At 40.0% G+C, this 25,606-nt stretch overlaps 2 protein-coding genes across 3 annotated transcripts in view; one reads left to right on the top strand and one right to left on the bottom strand.

The window, feature by feature from the left end:
- The window catches only part of slc39a10 (solute carrier family 39 member 10), a 52,347-nt gene extending 32,756 nt beyond the window's left edge, over positions 1–19,591 (top strand). For both annotated transcript variants that reach the window (XM_041807464.1, XM_041807465.1), the window contains exons 5-11: positions 4,844–5,019; positions 7,784–7,954; positions 8,086–8,191; positions 8,267–8,587; positions 10,876–10,956; positions 15,110–15,300; positions 15,488–19,591. In XM_041807464.1, the coding sequence (XP_041663398.1) occupies positions 4,844–5,019; positions 7,784–7,954; positions 8,086–8,191; positions 8,267–8,587; positions 10,876–10,956; positions 15,110–15,300; positions 15,488–15,643 (1,202 nt within the window). In that variant the 3' untranslated portion in view covers positions 15,644–19,591. The remainder of the gene's footprint in view (positions 1–4,843; positions 5,020–7,783; positions 7,955–8,085; positions 8,192–8,266; positions 8,588–10,875; positions 10,957–15,109; positions 15,301–15,487) is intronic.
- Positions 19,592–19,758: 167 nt separating this feature from the next.
- Positions 19,759–25,606, bottom strand: part of dnah7 (dynein, axonemal, heavy chain 7) — a 137,410-nt gene continuing 131,562 nt past the window's right edge. The window contains exon 66 of the mRNA XM_041807667.1: positions 19,759–20,141. Within this exon, the coding sequence (XP_041663601.1) occupies positions 19,935–20,141 (207 nt within the window). The 3' untranslated portion in view covers positions 19,759–19,934. The remainder of the gene's footprint in view (positions 20,142–25,606) is intronic.

The raw sequence follows: 25,606 nt of genomic DNA, 5'->3' as shown, positions 1-25,606 counted from the left end.
TCTCCTTCTCCTCTCCTCTGTTCACTTATCGCTGCCTGCTATTGGCTGCCATAACCCCTCAGCACACCTCCATGTCTAATCACCGCTCACAAAAACTTAAAAAGTACTGCTGCATAAGGGTAATGAGATAGAGAAGCAGATGAGCTTCAGGAGTGTGAAGGACCTGCAGTGATGTACTGCAGGCTGCCACACAGCTGCCTCTCAGGGTTACATAATGCTCTGCCTGATGTGACATTAAAGGAAGCAGTCGACTGTAGCGCTTTCATTTTTGTGAGGCATAAAAATGGTGGTAACAATCAAACGAGAAAGTGAAGGTTATTAGGGACATTCAGTGTGATTGTCCAGGGTTTCACTCCTAACAGTAAAGCTCTCTCTTCTATAAATCCAGTCTATAACTAATGCCTAAGCGGCTGGAGAGACTGATGTTTAAGGACAGTTGTATCGCTCATTTCAACCATATTTAGTCCTGAGGTAAGCATCTTGAGAGGATGCCACACAAGAAAGAGATTGCAGACAATTGCTTCTTTTTTAAACTAAGTAATGTAGCAGGAAGCAAGACTGCAAATTTTATATTGTGTGTTTAATGCCTAGAGAGGGTTATTTTAAGAAGATGTTAAGATTAGGACTCACATTATGCTTTCTGCATTCATTATTATAAAGTATAATAGTAGCAGTGGCGCCAGAAAATTCACAAAAGATTTAACAAGTATTCAACAATTCATAATAGCAAGAACCAGACATATTTTGCTGTAAAACACACTCAACTATGGCCTTACTTGTCAAACAATTCTACAAATGTAATTTAAAACAGATCTTGCTTTGGTATTTTAAAAGACATCAAAGATATCTGCACACCATTACAGTACATCAGAATGACTTTTTTTTTTTTTGCTTTTATTTGCATTTTGTCAAGCAATCCAATGCAAAGACTTTGTTGGTAGATCCTTTAGAGGAAAATGGAGAGAAATACAACTGATAAATGTTTGTTTGGAAGCTGTGCACGGCTCAGGAAGTACACAAAAAAGGCATAAGAGAGCTCCTACAAAACTGTACTGCAGTAGTGTCCCAACACTTTTTCCTTGGAGCAGTCCGCACTCATATGTAATTAAAGCTGAACTCCCACAGGAAAGAAAGAAATGATGTTTTTCTTTCAAAAATCAACACAAATTTAAATGTTTTCATCAATAACACCCAAAGTTAATAGGCAAACATCATTTCACATGCCAGTATTGAGTATCATTGCTGATACCAAGCCTAAGTACTTGACTCTTATTCATAAAATGTCGTAGATACTGCACTTTGTATCACTTTAAATAAGTGATCTTCAACCACTGTGCTGCAGCACACTACTGTACTGTGAAAGATCGCCAGGCGTGCCATGGGAAATTATCCAATTTCACTTAATAAGTTAAAAAAATATATTATTTAGTCACTGCACGTAATTGTTGAGCACCTGTGCCAGCAATGTGGTGGCTGGTCGGAGTAATACTCTTCCATGTCAGTGGGTGGCAGTAGGGAGCACAGTAATTACCTTGAGACAACAGAATTAGGGATGCGTGATAAATATGGCGGTGACGATAAGTGTGACAACAATGGATATACGGTATATTTGAAAAGGAAAAATGAAGACTCTGACCAGGGTCCTGGTTTAATTTCGAGTTCGAGGCAGTACAATGAAATTTACCTTTCATTTGGTTTAACTTTAACCAGAGATACGAGTGTACCGACTCCATTGTGCTTGTGTGGGGAGAAGCTATCTAATAGTGTTATGGTCCTAAGCAGGCTAAAACGCTAACTCTAAACGAAACATCTGTCACTTAAAAACAAGACTACAGACTATTTTGTTCACCTGCAGGAACAAACGGAGAAACAGGCAACTTAAATGAGAGAAACCACAAAGGTATCTGAGGGAGCTCTCAAAGCTAGCTACTTAGTAGCTGAACTCGTAATGTGTCTTTTTTTTTTATTTATTTTTTTTTTTTTTACATTTTTGGCTTGTGGTATGCCTTGGGATTTTCCTTTCTCTAAAAATTTGCCATGCCACAAAAAAGGTTAAAAAACACTGCTTTAAATAATGATGTTAGCCTCTAGTAAGGCGGGTGTGACAGGTTGATCTCAGATCCTGAAGAAATTGAATGTATTGAGGCTCTGCTAAAGCTGTTTATTTTAGAATCTGCTCTTTTACTTCTAGCTCTTTGTTCCTTCAACCCCTCTCCTTCTGCTTCCCAACACAGCAGTGCTTCATGGCTGAAAATGAAAGTGAAACTTAAGACTTAGTCTTTATTTCTAAATGTCTTTTACAACACCTCCTTGGTTTTCTAAACCATCATTTTGCAAAAATAAATACATTTGCACAATCTGCACAAAGTTTCCGAATGTTTTTGGTGAGCTCAGAATACAGCATCCTAAACTGTCCTCTGAGGTTCGAACAGGGAAGATGTCCACACAGCAGAGGAAAGTGTGGCAGAAGCAGATACTGTTGTTTTAACAGTGATAGCTGACATTGTTTTGCTTACGTTGTTTCCCAAGTTATTTGCATGCCTGTCCAGCTGACAGGTAAGAAATGTTAGGATAACCAAATCATTAGTGAAACTTTATAATACCGGTGTCTTTTTATGGACGGAGGGGCTGATGTACAGGCATGAGGTCCAGACATTGATTGTTATTAAAAATTGTTTTTAACAGTATAATCATTGATTTCCATATATTTATTTAGCCTACATGCTGCTGTATGATCTCAGCCAGCATCTCCTTCCTCTCTCCTCCATTGTTAAAGATTTTGTTTAAATAACATACAGTCACTGCATATCCACCTGTCTCAGAAACTGATCATACTCTGCGTTATGTTTATATTTACTAATTTTGGCAGTCTATAAAAAGGCGGAAGTAACACTGTTATCTAAAATTTCATATGAGCAGGCTACTTGTTTAAAGCTAGAGCTGTAGGAGATTATTTATAGTCCTCATGCTTGAAAATGAAAATGTGTAAAAATGTGTCTGATAAACACCAAAGTAGACGTAAAAACACAAAAGGACACACAAATCACAGTTTTAACGTGGTGCAGAAAATGCATAAAATAGATCAGAATGCAGGAAAATAAATGTTTTGCCTTTAGATATTCTTGGAAAAGACCTTGAGACCCCCTTACCTAATGGGGGCAACCATGAAAGGTCATATTTAAAATATTCAATATATTGACCAACAAGAAAAAAAAATGCTTGTGAGCACAGTATTGCATTTGAAAAATAATATAGAGATAAAGATAATTTTTTTTTGGTCATTAACTTACAAGTTTGTCTTAAAAATGGAATGAAAAAATCATGATAAAATCGAGATTGTGATTCAGCCATCTACAGGCAGGTAAATTATTAAAAAGTGAGTATAATAAAACTTCTGTAGATGCTTCCATGCAGACATGCAGGCTCCTTACTATTATGACTTGTAAATCCTATAGCATGGTAAAGCTGAGAACAGAGAGAAAACTGGAGGATCTAAAGCTACCTGTGCCTTTATTTAAACACCCATGGACCTCGTAAATTACTTTACCCCCAGATAAAGATGCAGGAATCAAAGTTTGGAAATAAAGTTTACAGTAAATGGCTTTGTAATCAGCTTTTACACATCCAGGCCATCCTCTTGAGTTTAAATATTTCTCCCAGGAGGATCTCTAGCCTCCTGTTTTCCAGCTTTCTGGTGAGAGCCTCTTTTTGTGTCTTGTTTTTTAATCCTACAGCTGGGTAATGGGACAGTAACAGCTTGATTCAGTCTCTCTAAAGAGCCCTCTGTCAGGCATAAGACATGTTTCAGATCATCTCTTCACAAGCAACACCACCTGGGGCCGATTAGACGTGAAGAGGAAGTGTGTCTGCCAGCATGATTTTACTGTTATTAGTCATTTTCCCCTCTGGCGATGTGGCAGCTTTGCTTCTTTTGTTTCTTTGAATTAAGCTCAAGCAATGCTTCATATTTTTTTTAGGAAAAATACATTGTTTTTTCAGCAAAAGTAAAATATTTGACCATTGCAGTAAAATTTCTTGTTTATAGTTTAAATTTCAGAAGCTACTAAATCTGAGGAGTATTTTAGAGGGCTTTGGTTTGTTTTGACATACTCCTGAAGTGCCTCGCTGAAGTCAGTTATCTGTAAGATGTGCATTAAAAACATGCTGTTTCAGTCAGCAGATGTATTATAGCAGAGTGTCAGCAGTGAAGCGCACCCATCACCACTTTAGCAAACACACCACCATCTTTGGTCTGACACTGAATTTCTCATGACATAAAACATTTTGTCCTCTGCCGAGAGAATCAAAGTTTTTCTTCCTCGGTCTCGCTCCGTTTTGATTCCTGTCCTGGGCTGACAGGTGGACTGACAGTTTGAGTGATAGCGTACCTTTTCTGACTTTTTCTCTTCTGCTTCATGTGTTTACGTCTGAGTGAAAAAGGAGTCGAGTGAAATTTCGTTGAAATGTCACTTCACATTTCTTGCTGTAGGCGTTTTGTGTCATCACAAGGACACACGGATGGAGAACCTCTGGAGGATGTTTTTTTTTAGCGTGCATACAGGACAGGAAAAAATACCTTCAGCCTGCAGCCACATGATGCTAAAGCTGTGGCTGTTTGGTGCAGCTCTTTTGAAAAATTCGGATTGAGTTTTAAAAAAAGCAGCTTTTGAATCAACCAAACAGGCCCTTTGTTGAGTAGAAAGTTTTCTTTTTTTTTGCTGGACAGTCTTTGAAATGTTTGATTCGGATAACAAAGCACTGTGCTGCTGTCACTTTCTTTTTAACAAAAGTAGAGAGAGTTCTGCAGTTTGATCATTCTCCATGTTTTTGTCTTCTTCTCCAGTCTGGGTGTGGCTCTGGGGCTTTGTGTCCATCACCATTATCAGCCTGCTGTCTCTGCTGGGAGTAGTGCTGGTACCCATCCTCAACCAGTCCTGCTTCAAGTTTCTGCTCACCTTCCTGGTGGCGCTGGCAGTGGGCACGCTCAGTGGAGACGCTCTCCTTCATCTGCTGCCTCATGTGAGTATGATACAGACTATCATACAGTGGTTTGAAACCTTTAAAGTTTTGGTTCTCCCTCGACTTATTTGCTCTCAAAGTCAAAGATGGGTTGGTTTGAAATGAGGATATGTTTGAACTGTTCTAACTTTAATAACAGGTCCATGAAAAAGTGACTGCTGTTACAAAATAAGGCCAGGATGCATGGCTACTCTGAATGTCTCCTTATGCACCTAATCAGCCAATAACAGGCCAGCAAAGAAAGTATGCCTCAGTTGCCTTACATGTCTGAAATGTACACTCTGTCAAAAAACAGGTGCATCTGAAAAATTAGAATATCATGTAAAAGTAAACTTTTCCCCGGGGGTTAAATTCCAAAAGTTTCGTAAATTCTACATTCATCCCATACAAAGTGAAATAGACAAAGACCTGTTTTGTTTTAATCTTGATCCTGATAATAGCCTCAGCTCACAAAAATCTAAGTCCACTGTTTCAAAATACTAGAATTGCTTCAGAATACTAATACCAAGACTTTTTCGACAATGCTATGCTTCCATGTTTTTGGCAACAGTTTTGGGAAGGCTCTTTTCTGTAAAGCAAGGAATATAAAGACGATTTGATTGAGCAGATTTAGGATGAACTGGAACAGAGATTACGAGCCAGTCCTTCTCCTCCAACATTAGTGCCTGGCCTCATAAAGGCTCTACAGAATGAATGGGCTCAAATTCCCACAGAAACTCTTCGAAGTCTTGTGGAAAGCCTTCTAAAAAGAGTGGAGGCTGTTAAATCTGAAAAGTTGCGCCAACTCCATATGAGAGTAAACTTAGCTCAAAAAGTCAGGGAATTTGTGTGTGGTAGATTATTTCTTTGTTAACAGGGCTTGCAGAGTGTGTTTATTTCCCTGTTTATTGGGCGCAACCCACCCACCCAGCTTTGCTGCTTATCCCACAAATGCATGGGGATGCATTTAAGAGGGAAATAAACAGGCTATCCAACGTTATAAGATTTATGCCAAGAAGTAGAGATACTCAGATACCATTTCTTCTTTCCTGGTACCATTTTTGATACCAAGATGTTGGGTATTGGCTGATACAGAGTATTGCTCTGGTATCGAACTTTCTGGACTGACTGTGCAAACTAGCAAATTATTTTAGACCTATAATTGACTCAGAACATGGGTCTGCAAATAGAAACATAATGTCATCTCTGAGACCCTGAAGTTATTTTTCTGCTGATTATTAAGTTTCACTGCTAAATACTAAAACAACAATAACACAGGGGGCTGCATCACAGGCTCTCTTTATCTCTCCATATAATGCTCTATTCAGGCAGCATGACGTGATTACAAAACAGCCAGCAACAGGCTGACAGACCCTCAAAAAGGGAAAACAATATGGCGGTTAGCATTTAAGCTAACAGTAATATATGGTTGTAATTAGATTAAAATGATACAAAGATGTTCAATATCAGGTTTGCTGGTGTGAATTTAATCATTAAAATCCCGAAAAGTCACACAAGTTCCAGGCTCGCATCAATAGTGTCAACGGGCACAACGACTAGCTTCAAGAGGAAAAACAAGTAAGAGGCAAGATTTATGGCTCTAAAGTTAAAAAAAACTTTTGATAAACCGTGTCACTTCTTGTCGTGTATGACAGCACCCGTCTGGAAGGCATTTTGATGATCAGATTCAGAGAAAAAATGTCATGCAACCACCAGTCTTTGCTGCTGCAGCGGGTCTTTTGGTTCTTCTTTGCTGCTCTAAAAATGGTAGCTCATGCAGTTTTTGGCTGAAGAAGAATTGATTTCTGGTTTAACAGCACTAACATTTATCATGTCTAAACAAGGCAAAATATAAAGTAAACCAAATGGTATCAGATTGTTGCATAAACTCATGTACTTGCCAATACCAATACCTGCATTTTAAGCAGTAGCGGGCGTATTTCCGATACTGGTATCAGAATAAGAATAACTACCTCAAGCATTGTTACAACAAAGAAACAACCTACCAATTGTTACAATCTTTACTTTTTGTGCTAAGTTTACATGTATTTGAATGGAGTGTCATTACAGACTGTTGATGTGATGGTCAGGCAGCCAATTACTTTTCTCCATATAGTTTAGCTGGTGCTGTGGACATATGAGCTCAGGATGAACACTTGTATAGGTTTTGTAAGGCAAATAAGGGATTCCAGAACATACTAGCCTTGTGTTATCTAACAGATCTGTCATTTCACTTAATGACTGCCTTACAGTATTTGATATAAATCACATGCCAGGTTAAACCTACATTAAAACGTGATTTTGATCATATTGAATCTGTGATGGCTCAAGTCTCTTGAAGGATTGTGTATTTTACCCTCGACTGTCTTTCTAAATTTTTAGGTCTTTGAATTAAAAAAAATTTGATTTTTAGAATCTCTGCCCATGAGTGGCTCATTATTACAATTTTTTGTGGTTAAAACCAACACTTCTGAGAGATTTTTCAAAGTAAAATGCTCTTGAGATTTTCTAAACATTTTAGTGATACTGAAGCCTCGTAGTTACTTTTCCTCTGATGTCAATAAATGTCTAAAACACAGATTAATCTTTCACAGTCATGCAATCATCAACTATCCACTGCCTCACCCAGACTGCCCATTCTGTCCTTTCTGCAATAGTAAGAGCCATTAGGGATTCAGTCTGTGCAACTCCATGAAATAAAATCTATGTACTGACGAATGTGCAACCCTCCTCCCTCATACCAGTCCTTCCTTTGCTCATCCTCTTTTCCTCCTTCTTTCTGCAGTCTCAAGGGGGCCACGACCACGACCACAGTGGACATGAGACAAGCAACACCACTGATCTGGTAACTGCCTTTGATGGAGTGTGGAAGGGCCTAACAGCCCTGGGCGGCATCTACCTCCTCTTCATCATTGAGCACTGTATTGGCATGTTTAAGCACTACAAGGACCACAAGGTGAGACTGCATGACCTGGCTGTAGCAGTAGGCTAGCCTGGACGATCATCAGACACTGATTCTCATTAACAGTGGCTTTTATCTGCCATTCTGTCAAGAGATTTATTTCTTCTTTCTTTTTCTTCTCACAGGGCAAAAAGTCCATTGAAGAGGGCAAAATTGGCAGGAAGTTGTCAGATCACAAGTTAAACCGGCGCTCAGATGCAGAATGGCTTCACCTGAAGCCCATCAGTGAAGGTAAGAAGCATTCAGTTGTTTTTTTTACAGCAGCTTTTAATCTGTGCTCCCTCTAAATTCTTCTGTCTCTTCCAGACCATGATGTCACTGTCATCTCCTGTGACAACGGTCACAACGACACGCAGCTCTCAGAGCTCCAGCCTCCTGACTCCCCCACCACCAGAACACCACTGGCTCCACAAATCACCCAACAAGAGCCCCAGTCACCAAAGAAGGAGAATGGAAGCAAGGCCAAGAAGCACAGACATGGCCATGGTCACTCGCACGGTCACGGTCACTCGCATGGGGGAAACTGCCACTCAGACCAGGAGATGAAAGACGCAGGTATAGCCAGCATCGCCTGGATGGTTATCATGGGCGACGGCATGCACAACTTCAGTGATGGCCTGGCTATAGGTAAGAGATACTGAATTAGGCTTTTGTCGACACCAAAACCCTTCTGTCTTCTGTTGTGTCACTAACCAGCGTTTCTGCGGGACACTTTCTGGTTTTTTGTCTCCAGCAAAAATGACTAGCAGTCCTCAAGAATTTGGCCATTTAGAACAACTACCAGATATTTGCTTTAGATAGCCACATGTAACCAATAACCTGCATTAAGCAGGAATAAAAAATATAAAAACAGAAACACTGGAATACAGCTTCATGTCTTCGCTAAAACGGGACAGGGGACACATTTATCTTTCTGAACCTGACCCAAGACTGAGACAGTAGAGGGAGAGAGTGACAGTAAACATATGTCAGTGTTAAACACATAAACAACATCAGCACTTAGCTTCACGTTAGGACAGCTAGATCAAAGTTAGCCCGTTAGCACAATATCTGCTAGCATAACTTAATAGCCTACAGCAGCAAAAGATTATCCTCCACTGACGCCAACAAATCATCCAAACAAATAACTAACCAATACTGTCTTAACTAGACATCACATTAAAACTCAATTTTAAGATGAAAATATAGTCTTATATGAATTGTCCCATATTAGCCCTCATAACTGATGATCTCAACTGTAACCTCAACCAAAACAGTCAAATCTAACCATCACAGTTTATTTGGTGTAGTCCAGAAGAAAGACAAAATTGTCCACTGTGGATAGTTCAGTACAGTCCTCCTCTCACTGATAACTCTTCCCTTACTTCTGCTGCTGATAAGCCAGATATCCCCGAGCATGAACACCCAGCTAAGGGGAAGTGAGATAGAGCTCTCGCTGTCGGCATTCAGCAGAGTTCACAGCATGCAGTTTCTATGCTGTCTGTTTTGTACCATATGATTTCACCATGTGGAGGTTGCACTCCTGCTCGCTATCTGTGCTCAAGTTGAGCTCCCAGCTCACCATCTTGGTTGAGAAGTACAGAAGTGCCTTCTTCTGATTGTTACTTGTTTTCTGTAATTGAGGAGTCTTTTAAATCAGATCAGCACTTCACACAGTTAATATACAAAACAGTCTTTAAATTTAAGATCATGATGATAATGGTCAGCTGCACAGTAGATCTTAGCATGCTTTGAGAAGTGAAACAGCTGTTTGCAACACACAATGAATGGAGGGAGAATTTTCAAACATGTCAGGTCACGTGCAGTAAGCAGCGGTGGAGGTTGCAATTTTGGTCACAACAGTGCACATCTCAGCAATTTTCATTCAAGTACTGATCACTGACACAAATTGGCCTGCTGTGGCTTGCAACCTGGCTGTTCTTAAGTATCAGAGTGAACCACGCTGATGATAACTGGACTTAGACTAAGCTGATATCTGTCACTCTGCTACTCTAAGAGCATCAGTTTTGTGTGTGCACCACAACATAATGCATGTGCTTTAACTGGTGATGCTGCAAAAATCTTAGGTAATAAAAGAGCGTGATTGGACACACTTTTACCCTTTCTTTTTTTTTTTTTAAGTAGATAGCTCCCTCCTGTTCTTGCACTGACTATACTGACATGACTGATTGCAGTGAATGTGAATGATTCCAGCCACTTTTAGCTTAGAATGACTCAATTTGGACCCAGCTTCTTTTAAGAGAAGGAATTCTTTTGATTAGGAGTGCAGATCAGCTGTTTCCTCATGTTTCCTGTATAAATATGAAAGTAACTGGCTAGATCAAAATATTCAGACTTCATCTGTCTTGCAGACTCCCGAAACTCTGAGGTCCCTTGAAATCTTTGAGTGCTGAGGGCTGTCCAGACCCACAGATCAGCCAGTGCATTCAGTGACCAAAGCAGAGTAGCTGCAGACATCAGAAGTGTTGCACTGCAGGTGGACCCTCCTCATCTAATGACCTGCAGTTCACTTTAAATGAGTGTCAACATCACTAATTTGTATGATTTACAAAGATACAATAGGATACATAATTATGAAATAATAACTATGGATGAAAACAAAAGCCATTTTCTTTTGGTTGTCTGAGACCATTTTTCAGTGGCTTAAATAGTCAGCTGTCTCATACCCTCCAGTCTTAACTGAACAATAGCGAACCCTTCACAGGACACACAGCTGACGTCTTCACATCCAGGGGTCGAACAGTTGGATTCAGCCTAATTGGCTGCTGGATCAGACTTCACATTTAGTGTACGGACAAGAAAGTTACATCGATCGTCTCATTTTCTCAACTTGCAGCACAGGAGAGAACAAGTGTATTTCCCCAAAATGTCAAACTACTTCTCCCTGACACATCCTGAACTTCTTGTCTCTGCAGGCGCAGCATTCAGTGCAAACCTGACAGGAGGCATCAGCACATCAGTGGCTGTTTTCTGCCATGAATTACCTCATGAGCTCGGTAAGTGGAGTAAGCCAAGAGAAAGTGTCAAAAAAACGCTAAACAAAGCAAGTCTTTTACTCATCAGATACTCAACACCACACACTTCATTGACTCCACCAGTAACAAAGCTGCTTTTGTCAAGGCCTTGCTGTTAGCTCACATAATGATAAGCTTTGTCTAAATCACTGCCTCATGCAAAACAGCTCTTTCCCTCACTTGAACTAAAACTTTAATCTGAGTCTCACGACCCACGGTCCCTTGGAACTTGTTAAAAACCCAGTGGTGTCAATAATCATCACTCTTCTTTTCACTCCAGAAAAATGTACTTTTTTCCAGATTAATGGCTTTTGTCTGACAGCGGCGAAATGGCTTGTCAATGTGTCTGTCAGGGAGGATGATGTACCGTGCCTGGCGCTCATTGTTCAGTACAGTCAGACTGCAAAAGACGCTGCAGCTGCTGGCGTGCTCATTTGCATTCAAATCGCTTCTCTCCGAGGACTCTTTCGATTCAGTTAGATTCAGCAACAGTGAACACTTTTGTTTCCGACTAGTGTTTCTGTTTTTTATTACTCCAATGCTCTCCTCTGCCTGTTTGTTTATAGAGCGAGGAAGAGGTGGTAAGAGCGGGGTGAAAAACACAGACAATGGGGCCATCCAGAGCAGATGAGTACTAATGATGTGTCTCGTTGCGGTGCACTTTCCATGCCTCGTTTGTGGGCTTGATGAATAGAGTAGTGTCAATTACTGCGGAGTGTGAACCGGTGAAGAATAGCCTGCGTTTGTCTGCCTGCTCCCCCTTGTGTTGACTTACAAGAGCATCGGATCCTCGTATTGTTACGTTTCAGGCAGAAAAATATAAAAAAAATTAACTCCTTTATTTAAGATTCTATGTAAGGGAAAAGGAGGAAGCCCTTTGGAATAAAAAATCCGACTTTGCAGCCTGTGATCTTTGGCAGCTAGCTGCTATAAGTGCCAGAAAATCCACTGATATTTGCTTTATACAAGACAACAGAGAGCGAATATTATTTTCACATTTTCATCCTTCATTGCTATTTTTGCTCCTTTTTTTACTGAAGTTTCCAGATGGTTAAATGCAGTGCAAGTTGTGTCTCAAGCAGCACATGAGGATTTGTGAGATAAGTCTCTCCCTGTGTAATTTTTTATTTACTGTAATGCAGCTTCCGCTCTTTACAAGCACTCACCGCCATGCTTTCACAAACATAGGGCTGCTTGTCAGACCCACCCAGCAGTTTGACAAGTGCACCTCTCAGCTCCTCCTGAGCACAAAAGCCGCCCCCCTCATAGCAGCTGGATGGCAAAGACGATGATTATGAGGGTTCTTTAACCACCCGGAGTGAAGCTAATTGGCAGTGATGGGTGTGTTAATTGCAGTAGATGAGGCGGCAGCAGGCGTTTCTGAGTGCCTGACGGATCGGAACGGGGGAGACAGGAAACGCCAAAGAGAAAGTTGAAGAGGGAAAAAAAAGACCATTGAAGTGAGGCGTGCGCGGACTGTCGCTCTTTAACTTCTCCCCCTTTTCTTCAGGTTTGATTGATGGATGAGAGCAGAGTGGTAATATATTCATTGTGGTAATTAGCAAGGAAAAGAGGCCGCTTGTTACACGGAGCAGGAAATGTAGGCCACCCCCTTCTCAGTATTCATCTCTTTCCCCAAATCCAGGGCGTTTCCGCTGAGACTTGGGCATCTTCCCGCGTTTGGCCCCAGCAATGATTGAAGAGGGTGGAGAGGCTACGGCATGCATATGTAATCATAAGTGTTTCAGGAGGGAGCTAAAGACATATTCTTAGAAAGAGCAGTGTCTGATCTGTTTTATGCATACTTGGAGACAGGTGGTGCTGGTGCTGGTGGCAGGTACATGGAGGGAATTTGCCTTTGGTGATGAGGTGAACTTCTTTTTCAAAGCAGAGTCAGAATAGAGTGAGAAAGCAAAGGAAAACACATCATGACATGTGCCAGGCTAGTCACAGAGGGTTTTCTACTCAGCAAAGTTCATGTCACTTTGCAGGCTGTAAAAAGAAATTAGACTTACTGCTGTCAGTGCGGCAGCATCACGCTTTGTCACTTTAATACACAGCTTGAATGCAAACGTACAATGCAGGGTTGGAAATGAACTGTTATTCTACCTGCAGCTTTGGCTAGTGGATTCCAAAACGTACCAGCCAGTCTTGTTTTACTAGCCACTTGAGTTAAGTGGATGTTCAGCATAGAGGTTATTTTGTAAATGACGATGGTATCAACATCAAATGAATAATTGACTGTAGTATTTTAAAGCTGGTAAGTGCATCCATTTCAGCTGTGTCCTCAAAGGCTGATTAAGCGGCAACTAAACCTTGACTTAGAGGCAGGATAATCTGTTTATTTTTATAGAAGTAAACGAGGAATATAAGTTGCCTCAGTATTCACAGATGAGGACGACATTATTACCCCTCTATGAAAGTCTTATAAGTATTTCCAAGGTGCTGTCAAACAGAGCAAGGATTTTTTTAACACAGCTTTTCCAAACATCCCAGTTATATTTTGGTTGCTTATATTATTTTACTTTGCACACAGAAACAGAATTATTTCACAAAAAAACTAAAACTACCAGGGTCAAAATTATTAGTCCCCCTGGTGCTAACAGTCACCAGTGTCTCCTGTTTGTTGGATAACAGCCTGCAGTCGTTTGCTGTCATTTTCATCAAGTCTCAGACATGTCTCCTGAGGAATCCCAGGCCTTTTTTCAATGGGATTCAAGTCAGGGCTTTGTGCAGGCCAGTCTGGAGGTAGTTCTTCACCTGGAGTGACAAATGTTATTGGTCGTTGTCGTGTTTGAAGACAAGCGATGACCATGACCCAGTTTAGCTGCTTACTACTTGAGGTTGTCTTTTAAAGTCTTCACGTACCCTCTTTGTGATTACTTCCACCTTTACAGGATTCCCAGTTCTACCTACAGATGTACGGTAGTCTGTTGTCTGTTATTGGCTCAGTTAAGCAAAGATTTAACATGAATAAGCCCCACGCCTTCTGTTTGTTTACAACTACACAACTGTACACTCTAGAAATTCAGGATGATTCATTGCTCCAGGATGCTTGTATTTTATACTGTTTTTCTGTTGTATTTATTTTATAATAAAATGCAAATCAGGAGAAGTTAATTTCTGTGTTGTCTTTCTATTCCGTATTCTAAGATTTGCATCTGTGCTACAGTCGGTACCATCACAAAGAGTTAATACAAGATGGAAGAAACCGAAACTGTCACTACTGCCAGTTCAAAATAAGAAATAGGACAAACCTAGAAATATACATCTGATATTTTGTGTTGCTTTTCTTCCTTGACCTTTTTTTTAAATATATATACGTATATTTGGCTTTTTTATGCTTTTATTCAGAGAGTAGGACAGTGTCGGAAACAGGGACAAGAGAGCAACAAGCCAGACCCAAACCCAAATGTGCACCCCAGTCTAGGATGTGGTGCCTAACTTTTTTAGGTTTACAGTTTCTTTTAATCTCTTGTGTTTGTATTTCCTTCCGTCATGGAAGTTGCTGCTACTGAAAACAGCTCATTCCCTGATAGGCCTTTTCATTATAAAAGCATTTCAGCAACACAATAACCAGGGTATTTATTGTGAAAAAAATGGTGGCAATAACAATATTATTAAATTAACAGCTTTAACAGAACTGAATTATGGCAGTTACAGAGTTACAGTATTTACAGCTGCATCTTTAAATACTTGAGCAGCCACAGCCTCTAGAGCCATAAAACTGTTGTTATGTAGATGCAAATCTATGCCACACTGAGCACAACTGATAGAGTCAACTAATTTCAGCACAATCTTGTCAAGCCTGTCATGGTAAAATACTGACGTGCTCTAAAGAGAGGAAGAGGCAGCGCTCTTTGTCAAGCTTTGCTCCTATAGTCAGATCAGAACAAGCATAATACCGGAATTTAATTTACATTTTCTGCAACAAATCACTCTGTTGTGTAACTTTGGTTCAACCCCAATATTAACTGGTAGGTTGAACAAATTCACCAGACACTGGACAAACCCCCCCCAGTGGGTGAGTGGTTAATTTCCAACCCTGGTACCTTTTATAACATAAAAGATGAGAAACTGTTGAATGCTGGTATATGTGTGTCAGAATACTAAACAAGTTTCCTCTGCATGACAGGTGACTTTGCTGTGCTGCTGAAAGCCGGGATGACAGTGAAGCAGGCCATTGTCTACAATCTGCTGTCCGCCCTCATGGCCTACATTGGCATGGTGATTGGCACGGCTGTGGGCCAGTACACGCAAAATGTCACCAGCTGGATCTTTGCCATCACAGCTGGCATGTTCCTTTATGTAGCTCTGGTGGATATGGTAAGTTGGCATTACGTACTCTACAGCCCCACAGTGATAATTGTTCCCCAAACAACATCAGCTTAACTTTCACTAACTCTGCTCCCACATGGGCAGTTAGAGCTCTCCTCTCTGTTTCCTAATCTGCAATGCTAATTTCCAGGAACTCTCTCTCTGATCCCAAATGGTTCCTCTGTTTCTCTCCTAGCTGCCAGAAATGCTTCACGGGGACAGTGAGGACCACAAGCGCTGCCAGCTGGGACACTTTATCCTGCAGAACCTGGGCATGTTGACCGGGTTTGCCATCATGCTGCTCATCGCCATCTTTGAAGACCAAATCGTTTTTGATTTTGGCTTCGAGTAAAGAAAGGACAGGGTGGTGGGAGATGAAGGAGGGGAGAGCTGGATGTATCAGTATTGTTCTTCTTGGCCTTATCATGCTTTGTTTGCAATGTAACAGCCCAGTCTTGCATGCAATGTGAGTCTTGTTCATGGCCCGTGCCTTCATTTCAAACAAGCAGCGGTTAGCTTATGCATATCTCATGACTGTGCCAGTGATGTTTACACTCTACTCCGCCGTCACCTCTCCTCCGTCAGCTCCAATCTGTGTACTCCCTGAGAAGCAAATAAAAAAAGGCTAAATGAAAGAAGAGCGAGGCTGCTATCCAACCAGAAACACCTCCGCTTTGAACGAGTGAACTCCATCTTTAAAAAAGAGCTGAAGGTGTTCCTGCAGAGAGGCAGCTGTCACAGCAGGCAGCTCACCGCCTATGCATCATCACCTGTTGTTTGTGTGTTGTTGTCTTCGTGCCCCGCCTCCACACCTCTCCATCTCGTACCCACCCTGTGCTGTGCCCCATCATCCATGACTTGTACATCTGTGGTGTGTGTTCCACCCGCCATCCGTCATCAACTTTTGATGTGATCACGCTGTGTACCCAACATCTCGTGTCTCTCTGTGCCAAGCCCTGGCCACTGGAGCAGAACCACAGCTGCTCCACACCCCGTCACCGTGTCCTTAAAGAGAGGTGGAGCTCGGCGGAAATAAACCTGTTAGCTGCTGTGGCTTCTCCTGCTCACCGTGTCCACAACTCTGAGCTGCACGGTCAAAACAGAAGAGTGTTTCCTTAATGCTAAGTGGGAGATGCCCAAAATCATTCAGTGTTATGTTTAGTACCACGTCTTTTTACATCACTGTCTAATTTGATCGTTGTGATTCGTATTTTTAACTTTTAGTTAATGATAGTTTCTAACTAATCTGCCAAAACCATAATAAGTAGCATTTCAGACTTTACAGTGCTTTCCTTTAGAAAGTAGACATCACAAACGTTGATTAAACTTTTTTTAGGAGTTGTAGCCAAAGCAGACATATCCTTGTTAAGTCTTTATGCTCTCTTTTCTTTAGATGAATCAGTGATTTTCAAATGTGAATTCAAAACTACGAGTTAAACCTTTCTATGATGAAACAGTAGTTAAGATAAAATTAGGCTGTCTCTATGAGTGTCTACAAGGTGCTGCAGAGGTTATTCCATAGTTGAGCGGCTAAAAACTCATTTTCATTCCTTCGTCATTAAAGTACCTCTGTCAAAGAAGCCGTGTTAACCTCCTGACAATCAGAGAGACCAATCAGAGTCAGTAGAAATACTGGGTGCTTTCAAATGGCAGCATTCCTGCACTTGTAACAGATGTTAAACTTTAGTTATTAATCCTTGTGATGATTTTTATTTGGAATATGTTGACTTAAGTTTCTGAGGGTGCATGTTTAAAGCTGGCCACACACTAGACAACTTTCAAGTCTTAAATGATTTTAAAAACGTGGGAGACCACGGGCAAAAAGACAGTTCCAAACAGTGTTTTACCTTAGCGCCCACACAAGACGACTCGGCCAGACCGCGAGACCACCCAACTGGTGTCTTTGGTATTGATCTCCATGTGAAGATGCCTTAAGCCGCTTCAGACTTGCTGCGTGTTCTGCTGCACACGTGTCCACTCCGGATCCAGTGTTGCTTTTACACTCGTTGGCAGCATCTCTCTGCAGTGCAAGCCCTGTCATTCTTTTTAAGTTCTACCACAGTAAACCTCCCTACAAGTTACTTTACTCAGTGTATAGGGGAAGCAACTAATCAAAATTAAAGCATTCTTTACAAATCAAGGGAGTTTCTCAGAAGAAATGCTAAACCAAGCTTTAACTTGAAAAGCACAAACTAGAAGTGCCATCATTTCCACTGATGTGGAAGAACATGTGGTAAAACATTTATCATTTTCCTGTCTATTTGTGCCTATAAACCACACGCAGAAAAAAATAGGCAAAGCTCAATTCTCCAAATTCCCAGCGCGAGACCAGACTTAATTTCGTAGACTAAAATTATGACTAAAAATGCTCATCGACTACCTTTTTACTATGTGAAAAACTAGACTAAGACTAGCCAAAAGTAGATCTTTGATTGCTAAAACTGATGCAGAGTAAACTTAGTTTTCACCAAGATGACTAAAACGAGACTAAAATGTAATTTAGTTTCACTTAGACATTCAAAATTCATAAATTTTTCCACTGTGTGTAAATCTGTCAAAAACAATGCCTCTGTATCTCTTCTGCCTCTCAGCTGTAGAAAGCAGGGACCCCAGGTTTGGCAGGGTGCGGAGAACAGACTACCATAACTTGGTACCAGAGAATAAATGCTTGGACTATAATGTGAGGACTTTTTATGGACTCAAACTAGACTAAAATGACTTGAGTTTTCTTTGACTAAAACTATAAAGGGTAGAAATGACTAAAACTAAAAGGCATTTAATCTAAAGACTAAGACTGAGACTAAAATTTAAAATAGCTGTCAAAATTAACACTGGTCAAGATGCAGGTAGTCGGAAAGCCCTAACTTGATAACATGCAAACAAACTGTTGTGTTGCAGTCAAGACGCACATCTCACGCGACCAATCTGAAACAGACTTTACACGTAATGTCTCACAGAAATTGGCATGATAAAACAAACATGGAGGAGGATTGAACTCAACAGTTAACACAAAAATTAGAAATTGCTACAAAGAAGGACAATGATCCCAGCTGAGATGAAGGTATAGTTGTGTTTCTCTTGGAGCTGTATAAGAATATAATATCTTGTTGGTGACACCACTGTTGTAGATAATCTGTTGGAGGCAGTCCAACCTAGAATCATGAGTATCAAACATGTTTGATATTTATGATTTAGGTCATAGAGGCTCCAACACGTTAAGGAACTGTTAGTCCTTCTAATACAACCCATTAGAGGATTTTCTTGATTTGTTTGGCACAAACCGTCGTGACTCGTCGACAGGGAAAGCGAATCTTTCCTAAAGTCGTGTTTAAAACTATGTAGTGTGTGGCCAGCTGAAGTCACTGTCTGACTGTGCCAAAACTGGCTCCAGTGTGGATTTTCAGTGGCTGGTGCTTGACACTGCCCCCTCCCTAACGCCCCGACATTCCATTGGCTGTTCTGTGGCTCACATGCTAAGCTAACTAGCTTTAGCTGCTGGAGCATACCGGTAACGTGTGTGACTTCATTTATCCTGTCACTGTGTGACATCATCCATCATCTATCTATGTCTAAACTGGCTGTAAATCATCGTCAGAAGTCGTGTTGTTGATCTGGCTGAATCATGCATGGAGCATGAGTGAAACAGTGCAGACTTTGTGCTGAGTGTAACTTTGTTTTCATTCTTTGTACTGCAAAGTTAAGATATTGACGACCTTAGTTACTTTTTAAAGAAACTTTGTGAAGGTTCTTCAGGTGTAATGTAACTGGTGTTATGAGCCTTTTAATGATGCAGATGTGAGAGCACAGAACTTTTCTGCATCATCACACATTTGTTTTCTTCTTAGGTTCACATTTAATGGAAGTGCACACTGTTGTTATACAGAACCTGAATGTATTTTCATTTCTTTTTAAGAACTAGTAAAGCCTTTTCAATATGTTGTAGTTTTTGAGAGCAATTAGTTTTCTACTCTTCACGTTGATTCTTTGTATTTTTAGTTTTTATTTATGTTTAGGGTTGTTCTCTTGCAATAGTATTTCTCTTTGGTATGACTTGTTTAATTTAAATCATGTTTAATACGAATTTGACACCTAATGACATGACAACCCAAAGACAGGTTTGTTTACTTACTTGGGCAGCAAATTGTGTTTAAAATGAAGGTCTCTGATTGCGCTCATTCTTGCTTTGTTGTATGTACATTTGTTTAGTCATCTGGATATAAAATTCAAAATGTGACATCCCTGCTATTTGCCTGTCTGTGCTTCCTCCCCATTATGAAAAGGACAATAAATTCTGAAAATATCCCAGCATCCTCATCTCTCATGGCTCTGCCTCACTGTTACAGGAAATCTACAAAACTACACAGGATCCACTTTAAACTTTCTGTTGTTAGACTTTGATAAGCACAAATACAAATCCCACCATTCCAATTGCTTAAAATATTTTATTAGTACTTTTCATTACTTAGATGATTTTTCTTAAACTTTTTCTTATATTTTCCAGAAGAGAGTGTGTATTACCACCTTGGTATTTTAATATCTATGAGGTCTCCAGGTTTGAACTTAAATGCAGAGATAGCATTTCTTTACACTTTCCCCATGCTCTTTTAAATCATACGCCATTCGACGTGTAAACTCAGCAGGGACTAGGAGCTGAGCTGGCAGAGCAGAGCTACCCCTCGTCGGATCCAGTGTTCAGCAGGCAGGTCGGAGTTGAGTGTCATGGTGATGACATAGTTGGTGGAGTGTCCCGTGGTGGACAGGGTCCCACGCCGCTCGCTTGTCTTGTAGACAGGCGCCAAGTAACACATCCTCTCGGGAATGTCCTGTCGTTTGACCGGCTTCAGCCACATCTGAAAGGAGATCGAGGCGTTCAATGAGAGCAGGCAGGGCAAACATTTTTCTTAGCCTTCTCAATTAGCTATAGTCGCCAACAGTCACTGTCATTTAGAGGTCTCTTCACGTTCAACGCATTTGACTGGGGGAATAATTAGACTGGCAAAGGGAATTCTGTACACCTCTGCTGACGGGCTACAAAATTAACACTGTTAATTATGAAATGAATACACAATGATGGGTGTGGTTGATGCCAAAATCTGTCTTTAAGTAAGTTGAGTTTTTTACAGAGCCAGGTTACACAATGCTTTACAGAATAATCCACCAACCCAGGATGCCTTTTGGGTCTTAAAAAGTATTACAAATTGATGAATGCAGAAAATCAAGGCTTTTATAAGTCTTGAAAGCAAGACTTTAAGGCCTTTATTTTTGTAGCTGTTTTCAACTTTTAGATTTGTCAAAAGACCAATTCAATTTAGAGTCACCTACAAACCTAAAAAGCATGGGTTGGACTGTGGGAAGCCTGAATACCAGAAACCCACACATGCACAGGGAAAACAAACAAATTTTTACAGAAGGTCTCTGTCTGGTGAGGATTCCAACCAGGAACCTTTGTGCAGTGAGAGGCCAATCTAGAGAAAGCAGGACTTGTGAGTTGAACTGCTGGACCTACTTTATTTCAAGGCAAGTATTCATGAAGCTTCTCTGCTAGGGCAAAAACGCTGAGAAAAGTCATATAATCAGGAAGGTAAGACAAGTAAGAAATGGTTATTCATAAAGCTCCTTTGCCCTTGAGAGAGTTCCCAAGGTGATGAATTGCTTGGAGACATAAGGAGGACTTTAAGAGTTTCTCAGACAGAGGAGAAAGTAGTAGAAAGATGGAGAGATAAGTAATGACACAATTACAGCTCTGCAACTGCCTCTTATTAAAATAATTTACAATAACTACATTTTCCAGCTTGGTCTTTCACTTTCCTCGGTACACAGTCATGGCAACTCTACATGTGTTAAGATAGGCTGATTTTTGGCCTTATATCAACCAAATGTACACTTTGAAAGTACAGCATTTTTGGCTCAACCAATTACAGCTTTCAAAAGAACTTGTCATACCTAGCAACAGGGTCAACCTCAACCTCCTTACAGAGATAAAAATTTCTATCCTCTTGCTCAGAGTTGCTCTCTAAATATTCCTAAATCACTTTACAGTCAGGAGTCCTTGCTAGAGTTCTTATTTAACTAAAGAGCTCTCTGAGAGGACTCTTTAAAGGTTTATCCCTGCAGCAGAGTTTTGGATAAGTTGTAAACTGTGGGAGAGGTCTTGTTAAAGCATGAGGAGGGCTAAAGCAGTTAATCCCGCCATGAGAACAAAACAGCCAGCATGCTTCTCTGGCTCAGCTTGTTAGAATACAGGCTTCAGTTTCAGAATTGTTTAAAAAAAACATGTTCATGCTTTGATACACTGACCTAATAGTAAAATGACAAGATTTTAAATATTTAATTTCATGGACAGAGATCCGATTTATAGCTATCAGTCACATGACCAGCACGCAAGCCTGCAAGGCAAAAAGAGCTAAGGAATGTAGCGACCAGTGTAACAGAGACTTTTTCATTTTCAATCCTCTAAAAATCTCTCATATATCACCTGACAACTCCAAAGTAACAGAGATATTAAAATAAATGGCAAGTTTTGACCACCTGTGACTCTGAAACAGCATCTGGGACACTTTAAGTTGCTAAAATCAGCAAAGTTTTCACCAGAACTTCGCTGTGTTGAAGTTTCCAGATATTTGGTGGAGAATTCTCTTTAAAAACCAGCCAGGATCCAAGTCTACAAGGATAAAATACTTTGTCATCAAATAATAAGTGAGTTAAAATTAGCTAACATTAGTGTATTAATGTTTCCATTCTAAGGCATTAATGCTTGTTAAAACTTGGTCATGCTTTGTTGAAGTTTATACAATATTTGATTGCTGGATTTTTTTATTTTACTCCCTAAAAGGAAGAGGATCGTCTAATAGCATTAACCCACTTTTTGCTTTTTTATTGGTTTTCCTCCCTCAAACAGAATTCTGACTCTGGCTTTTCTCCTCATTGATTTGCATTCAATTTAACATCTATTTAAGCTAAGATGCCAGATAGACTGTTTCACATTTCCATGGCATGGGAAATATTTCACATCCATTTTGACATCACTCCAATGAGGGTGTTTGGATGGGAAGAACCTTAAAAAATTGGAGGGTGATTAGAAGAATGTTGTGTTCAATAAACTACGGGACAATCAGAGCAACAACGTTTATGAGATTAGTCGGTGTGCATCACCTCTGAGAAATAAACTACGCAACGCAAGCTTGTCAGACAGCCGTTGCCACGACAATTCTCCTCTGTCAGTGAAGCCAGTTTGTAAATTAAACTCTTGCTGAAGCCAGCTGAGAGAAAAGCAAAAGTATATTTTCTACCAAGGAGTGTTCAGACTGTTGCTAGTGAAGAAATATTGTCCAGCTCTAATAGAACTACTAACACTAAAACAACTATAGCTGTGTGCATGCTAATCTCTTCACTAGCTGCTATTGTTCACAGGCTGGCAGTACAACTAAACCTCATTCCTACTGCTTCTTATAACGCTGACTGGTCTGATTATTGGACAAACATATCAACTTAAGGCTCTGAAAGATGGATCTGCCTGATCACAGACTGACTACTGTCTGGTAGTATCTGCCTGGCAGCCAAGAAAAGCTTTCTGCTGTATGGCATGCAGAAGTTACCGGTTTCAGTCATTAGTGTGCTCCATAGGCTGCACATTGATATGCAGCTTATGAAGGAGACAGGAGACTACATGGGCTGAAGTTGCCATGTTAAAACTTTATAAAGACAGACACAGGCTAAATCATTTCCAAGATGCAGATACATTTGAAAAAAGGAAAAGGGAAATGTCGTTTGTAAAGGCTCTCCTTCATCCAGCTGCACTCATAAGCAGGACGTGCTGCACTTTCTGAGATAATCCATGAGGAATTAAAGGCTATAGGACCTGTAGGACCTTTTTAGCAGTATAAAATTAATGTAACAGATGGACTCATGACCTTTAAAACTCAAGCTCGACTCAGAAAACACTTCTGTTAAAAATGTATTGTCATTTTCTTTCCAACAGACAATATTGCTAAGGGTGTCAATACCAATAAAAACTAACAATCTCCATCCCTATGGAGGCAATGCTGTCAAAGATGTTAATAAGGTCTAATGTGTCTCAGGTTCTGACAAGGAGTGTTTTCATGTCACACGGTAAAAAACTAGCGCAGATCATCATCTCTTTAACCCAGATGTTAACTTACAAATTGGAACTTTTGGGACATACTGTAAGCCTCTAAAACTAAAGCAGTAACAACAGGGAGTCTCCTTGGGCTATTACAAAGCCTTGGTTATGCAAAAGGGATAAACTGGGCCACTCTCAAAAACATCTTTAAAAACAAAACAAAAACAGTTTGTTGAGTTGCAAGCACATAAAGTACTCTGGTTCCATAACAGGCACTGCTGTTAAGATTTGCATTTCAAAGCCAGCCATGAAGTCTCTACACACAAATAATAAACACATTTTTAATTAAGTTCCGCTCTCGTCAAAGCTGATTCTGCCCTGAAATGTCAGAAAAATAAAAAAAAAAGTCAGTCTTGTGCATTATTCATTAATCATAACTGCATCATGAAGAGGCGAGAACAGTGAGGGGTGAAAATAGCAAAAAGAGAGAAAACTTGATCAAGTCCTCACTGTCTGCCACCAGCACTCTGTTTCCTCTGCTGTCAGTCTGCTTCCATTTCCAGCTCTGCTAATTTATAATAGAATCAGAGAACTAAGAAGCAGGCTTCCTACAGGCACGATGTTAAAAATTAAGAGCTGAAGCTGCTTCTCAGTTTTAGGTCCTGAGAAAAAGGAGCTGTGAACATCCCTCCAGGGCAGAGCTGCAGCTACAACACCATAGTTGTTCACTCTGTCCTTCGAGACTTAAAATATTGTGTTCTGATAAAAAATATAACAAAATAAGAGTTTACTCGCAGGAGTTTAGAAGTTGAACAACACAAATGTGGCCCATTTTCATTATTTGAAACATGAACAGTCAAAGTTTTCTGACACCAAAAGGGACTAAAAGAGTGATATCAGTAAAGTGCCTAACTTCAAACTTCATGTATGAGTATGTTATGTGGTAAGGATGTTTTCTTCACCTGTTTGCCTGCACTTTTCATCTTTTCACTGAGACTCAATCACTAAAGTGTCAAACCAGAGCAACATAGACAAAATAAACCTTTACATTTTTCCCTGCACAGTTAAAAATACTGATATAAAATGCAAAGGTTTATTTTGTCTATGTTGCTCTGGTTTGACACTTTATTGATTGAGTCTCAGTGAAAAGATGAAAAGTTTTTGATTATTGTTTCCTTAAGGGATAAACCATCTAAGATTGAGGATTTAAGTCCATCCTTAATGTTTGAAAAAAGCTGACAGACACATTTTTGTTAAGGTCCTTAGGCTAGTTCAGTTTGGTTGAGTGTAGTTTGGTAAGAACCTGTCAAAGCTCAAAGATTCCATGTCTGTCATCAGGAAGGTCCTTGCACAGCTTCAATTTGAAACGAGAACTAATGCACCAATCAGCGTCATTTGAGGAGAGTAAGGCATTTTTGGTACAGTAAACCCTGATCTTGCTGGATTTCAACAGTCAACTGTACTCTTCTTGGTTGTCACTGGCAACACCAAAGCCCAGTAATGACAGATCAATAGAGTAATACATTTGTCTAGATCCACCATTCAGAGTTGGACAGGTAATATTTTAGAATACTATATTTTCCGATATCAAAAAAATCTGCCACGATACAATTTTGATATCATTTGATAAAGGAACCTACGATCATCAATCGTATGGTTTTATGTACAAAATTTACATGGAAAAAGGAGTTTCTGCAATTTAACCACTGAGAGGTTTCTGTATTTAATTGAAAAAATCTCTTTTAACAAAAAGAACCAAAATCTGCGTTTCAATGTACAATACTATTTTTTAATATTGCAAATGTCCTCTTTAATTACTTAAAGGGGAGGGCCCCTCATTGCCTTTAAATTATGAGCATAACTATTGGCTCTTGTGTGAAAACGTGTTGATTTTAACAGCAAGCATTTTCAGCACAAACATTTTTAGTTCCTTTTCTGGAATGATCACTTTAAAGCACCAGTATGTACTTTTTCTCAAACCTTTCATAATCACGATCAAGTCTATGGCCTCCGTTTTCCTATTTTAGATTTTTTTTCTTGTACTCTGACACAACTATAGACTTAGTTATTGTTATAGTTATAGTTATTTCTGCTCTTTCCTAGTCCTTCATTCTTTACATAGGAGCGTATTAATGTAGCATACAGCTCATTTGTAATTTTGCTATACATTGTGAATAGGGATGTCACGGTTAACAGGTTAAATTAGTTTATTAAATTAGCTGGCACAAGACTTAC

This window comes from Cheilinus undulatus, linkage group 15 (genome assembly GCF_018320785.1).
Source record: "Cheilinus undulatus linkage group 15, ASM1832078v1, whole genome shotgun sequence".
Taxonomy (NCBI): Eukaryota; Metazoa; Chordata; class Actinopteri; order Labriformes; family Labridae; genus Cheilinus; species Cheilinus undulatus.
Note: the sequence above shows the minus strand (reverse complement) of the source record. Positions and strands in the feature narration are given on the sequence as shown.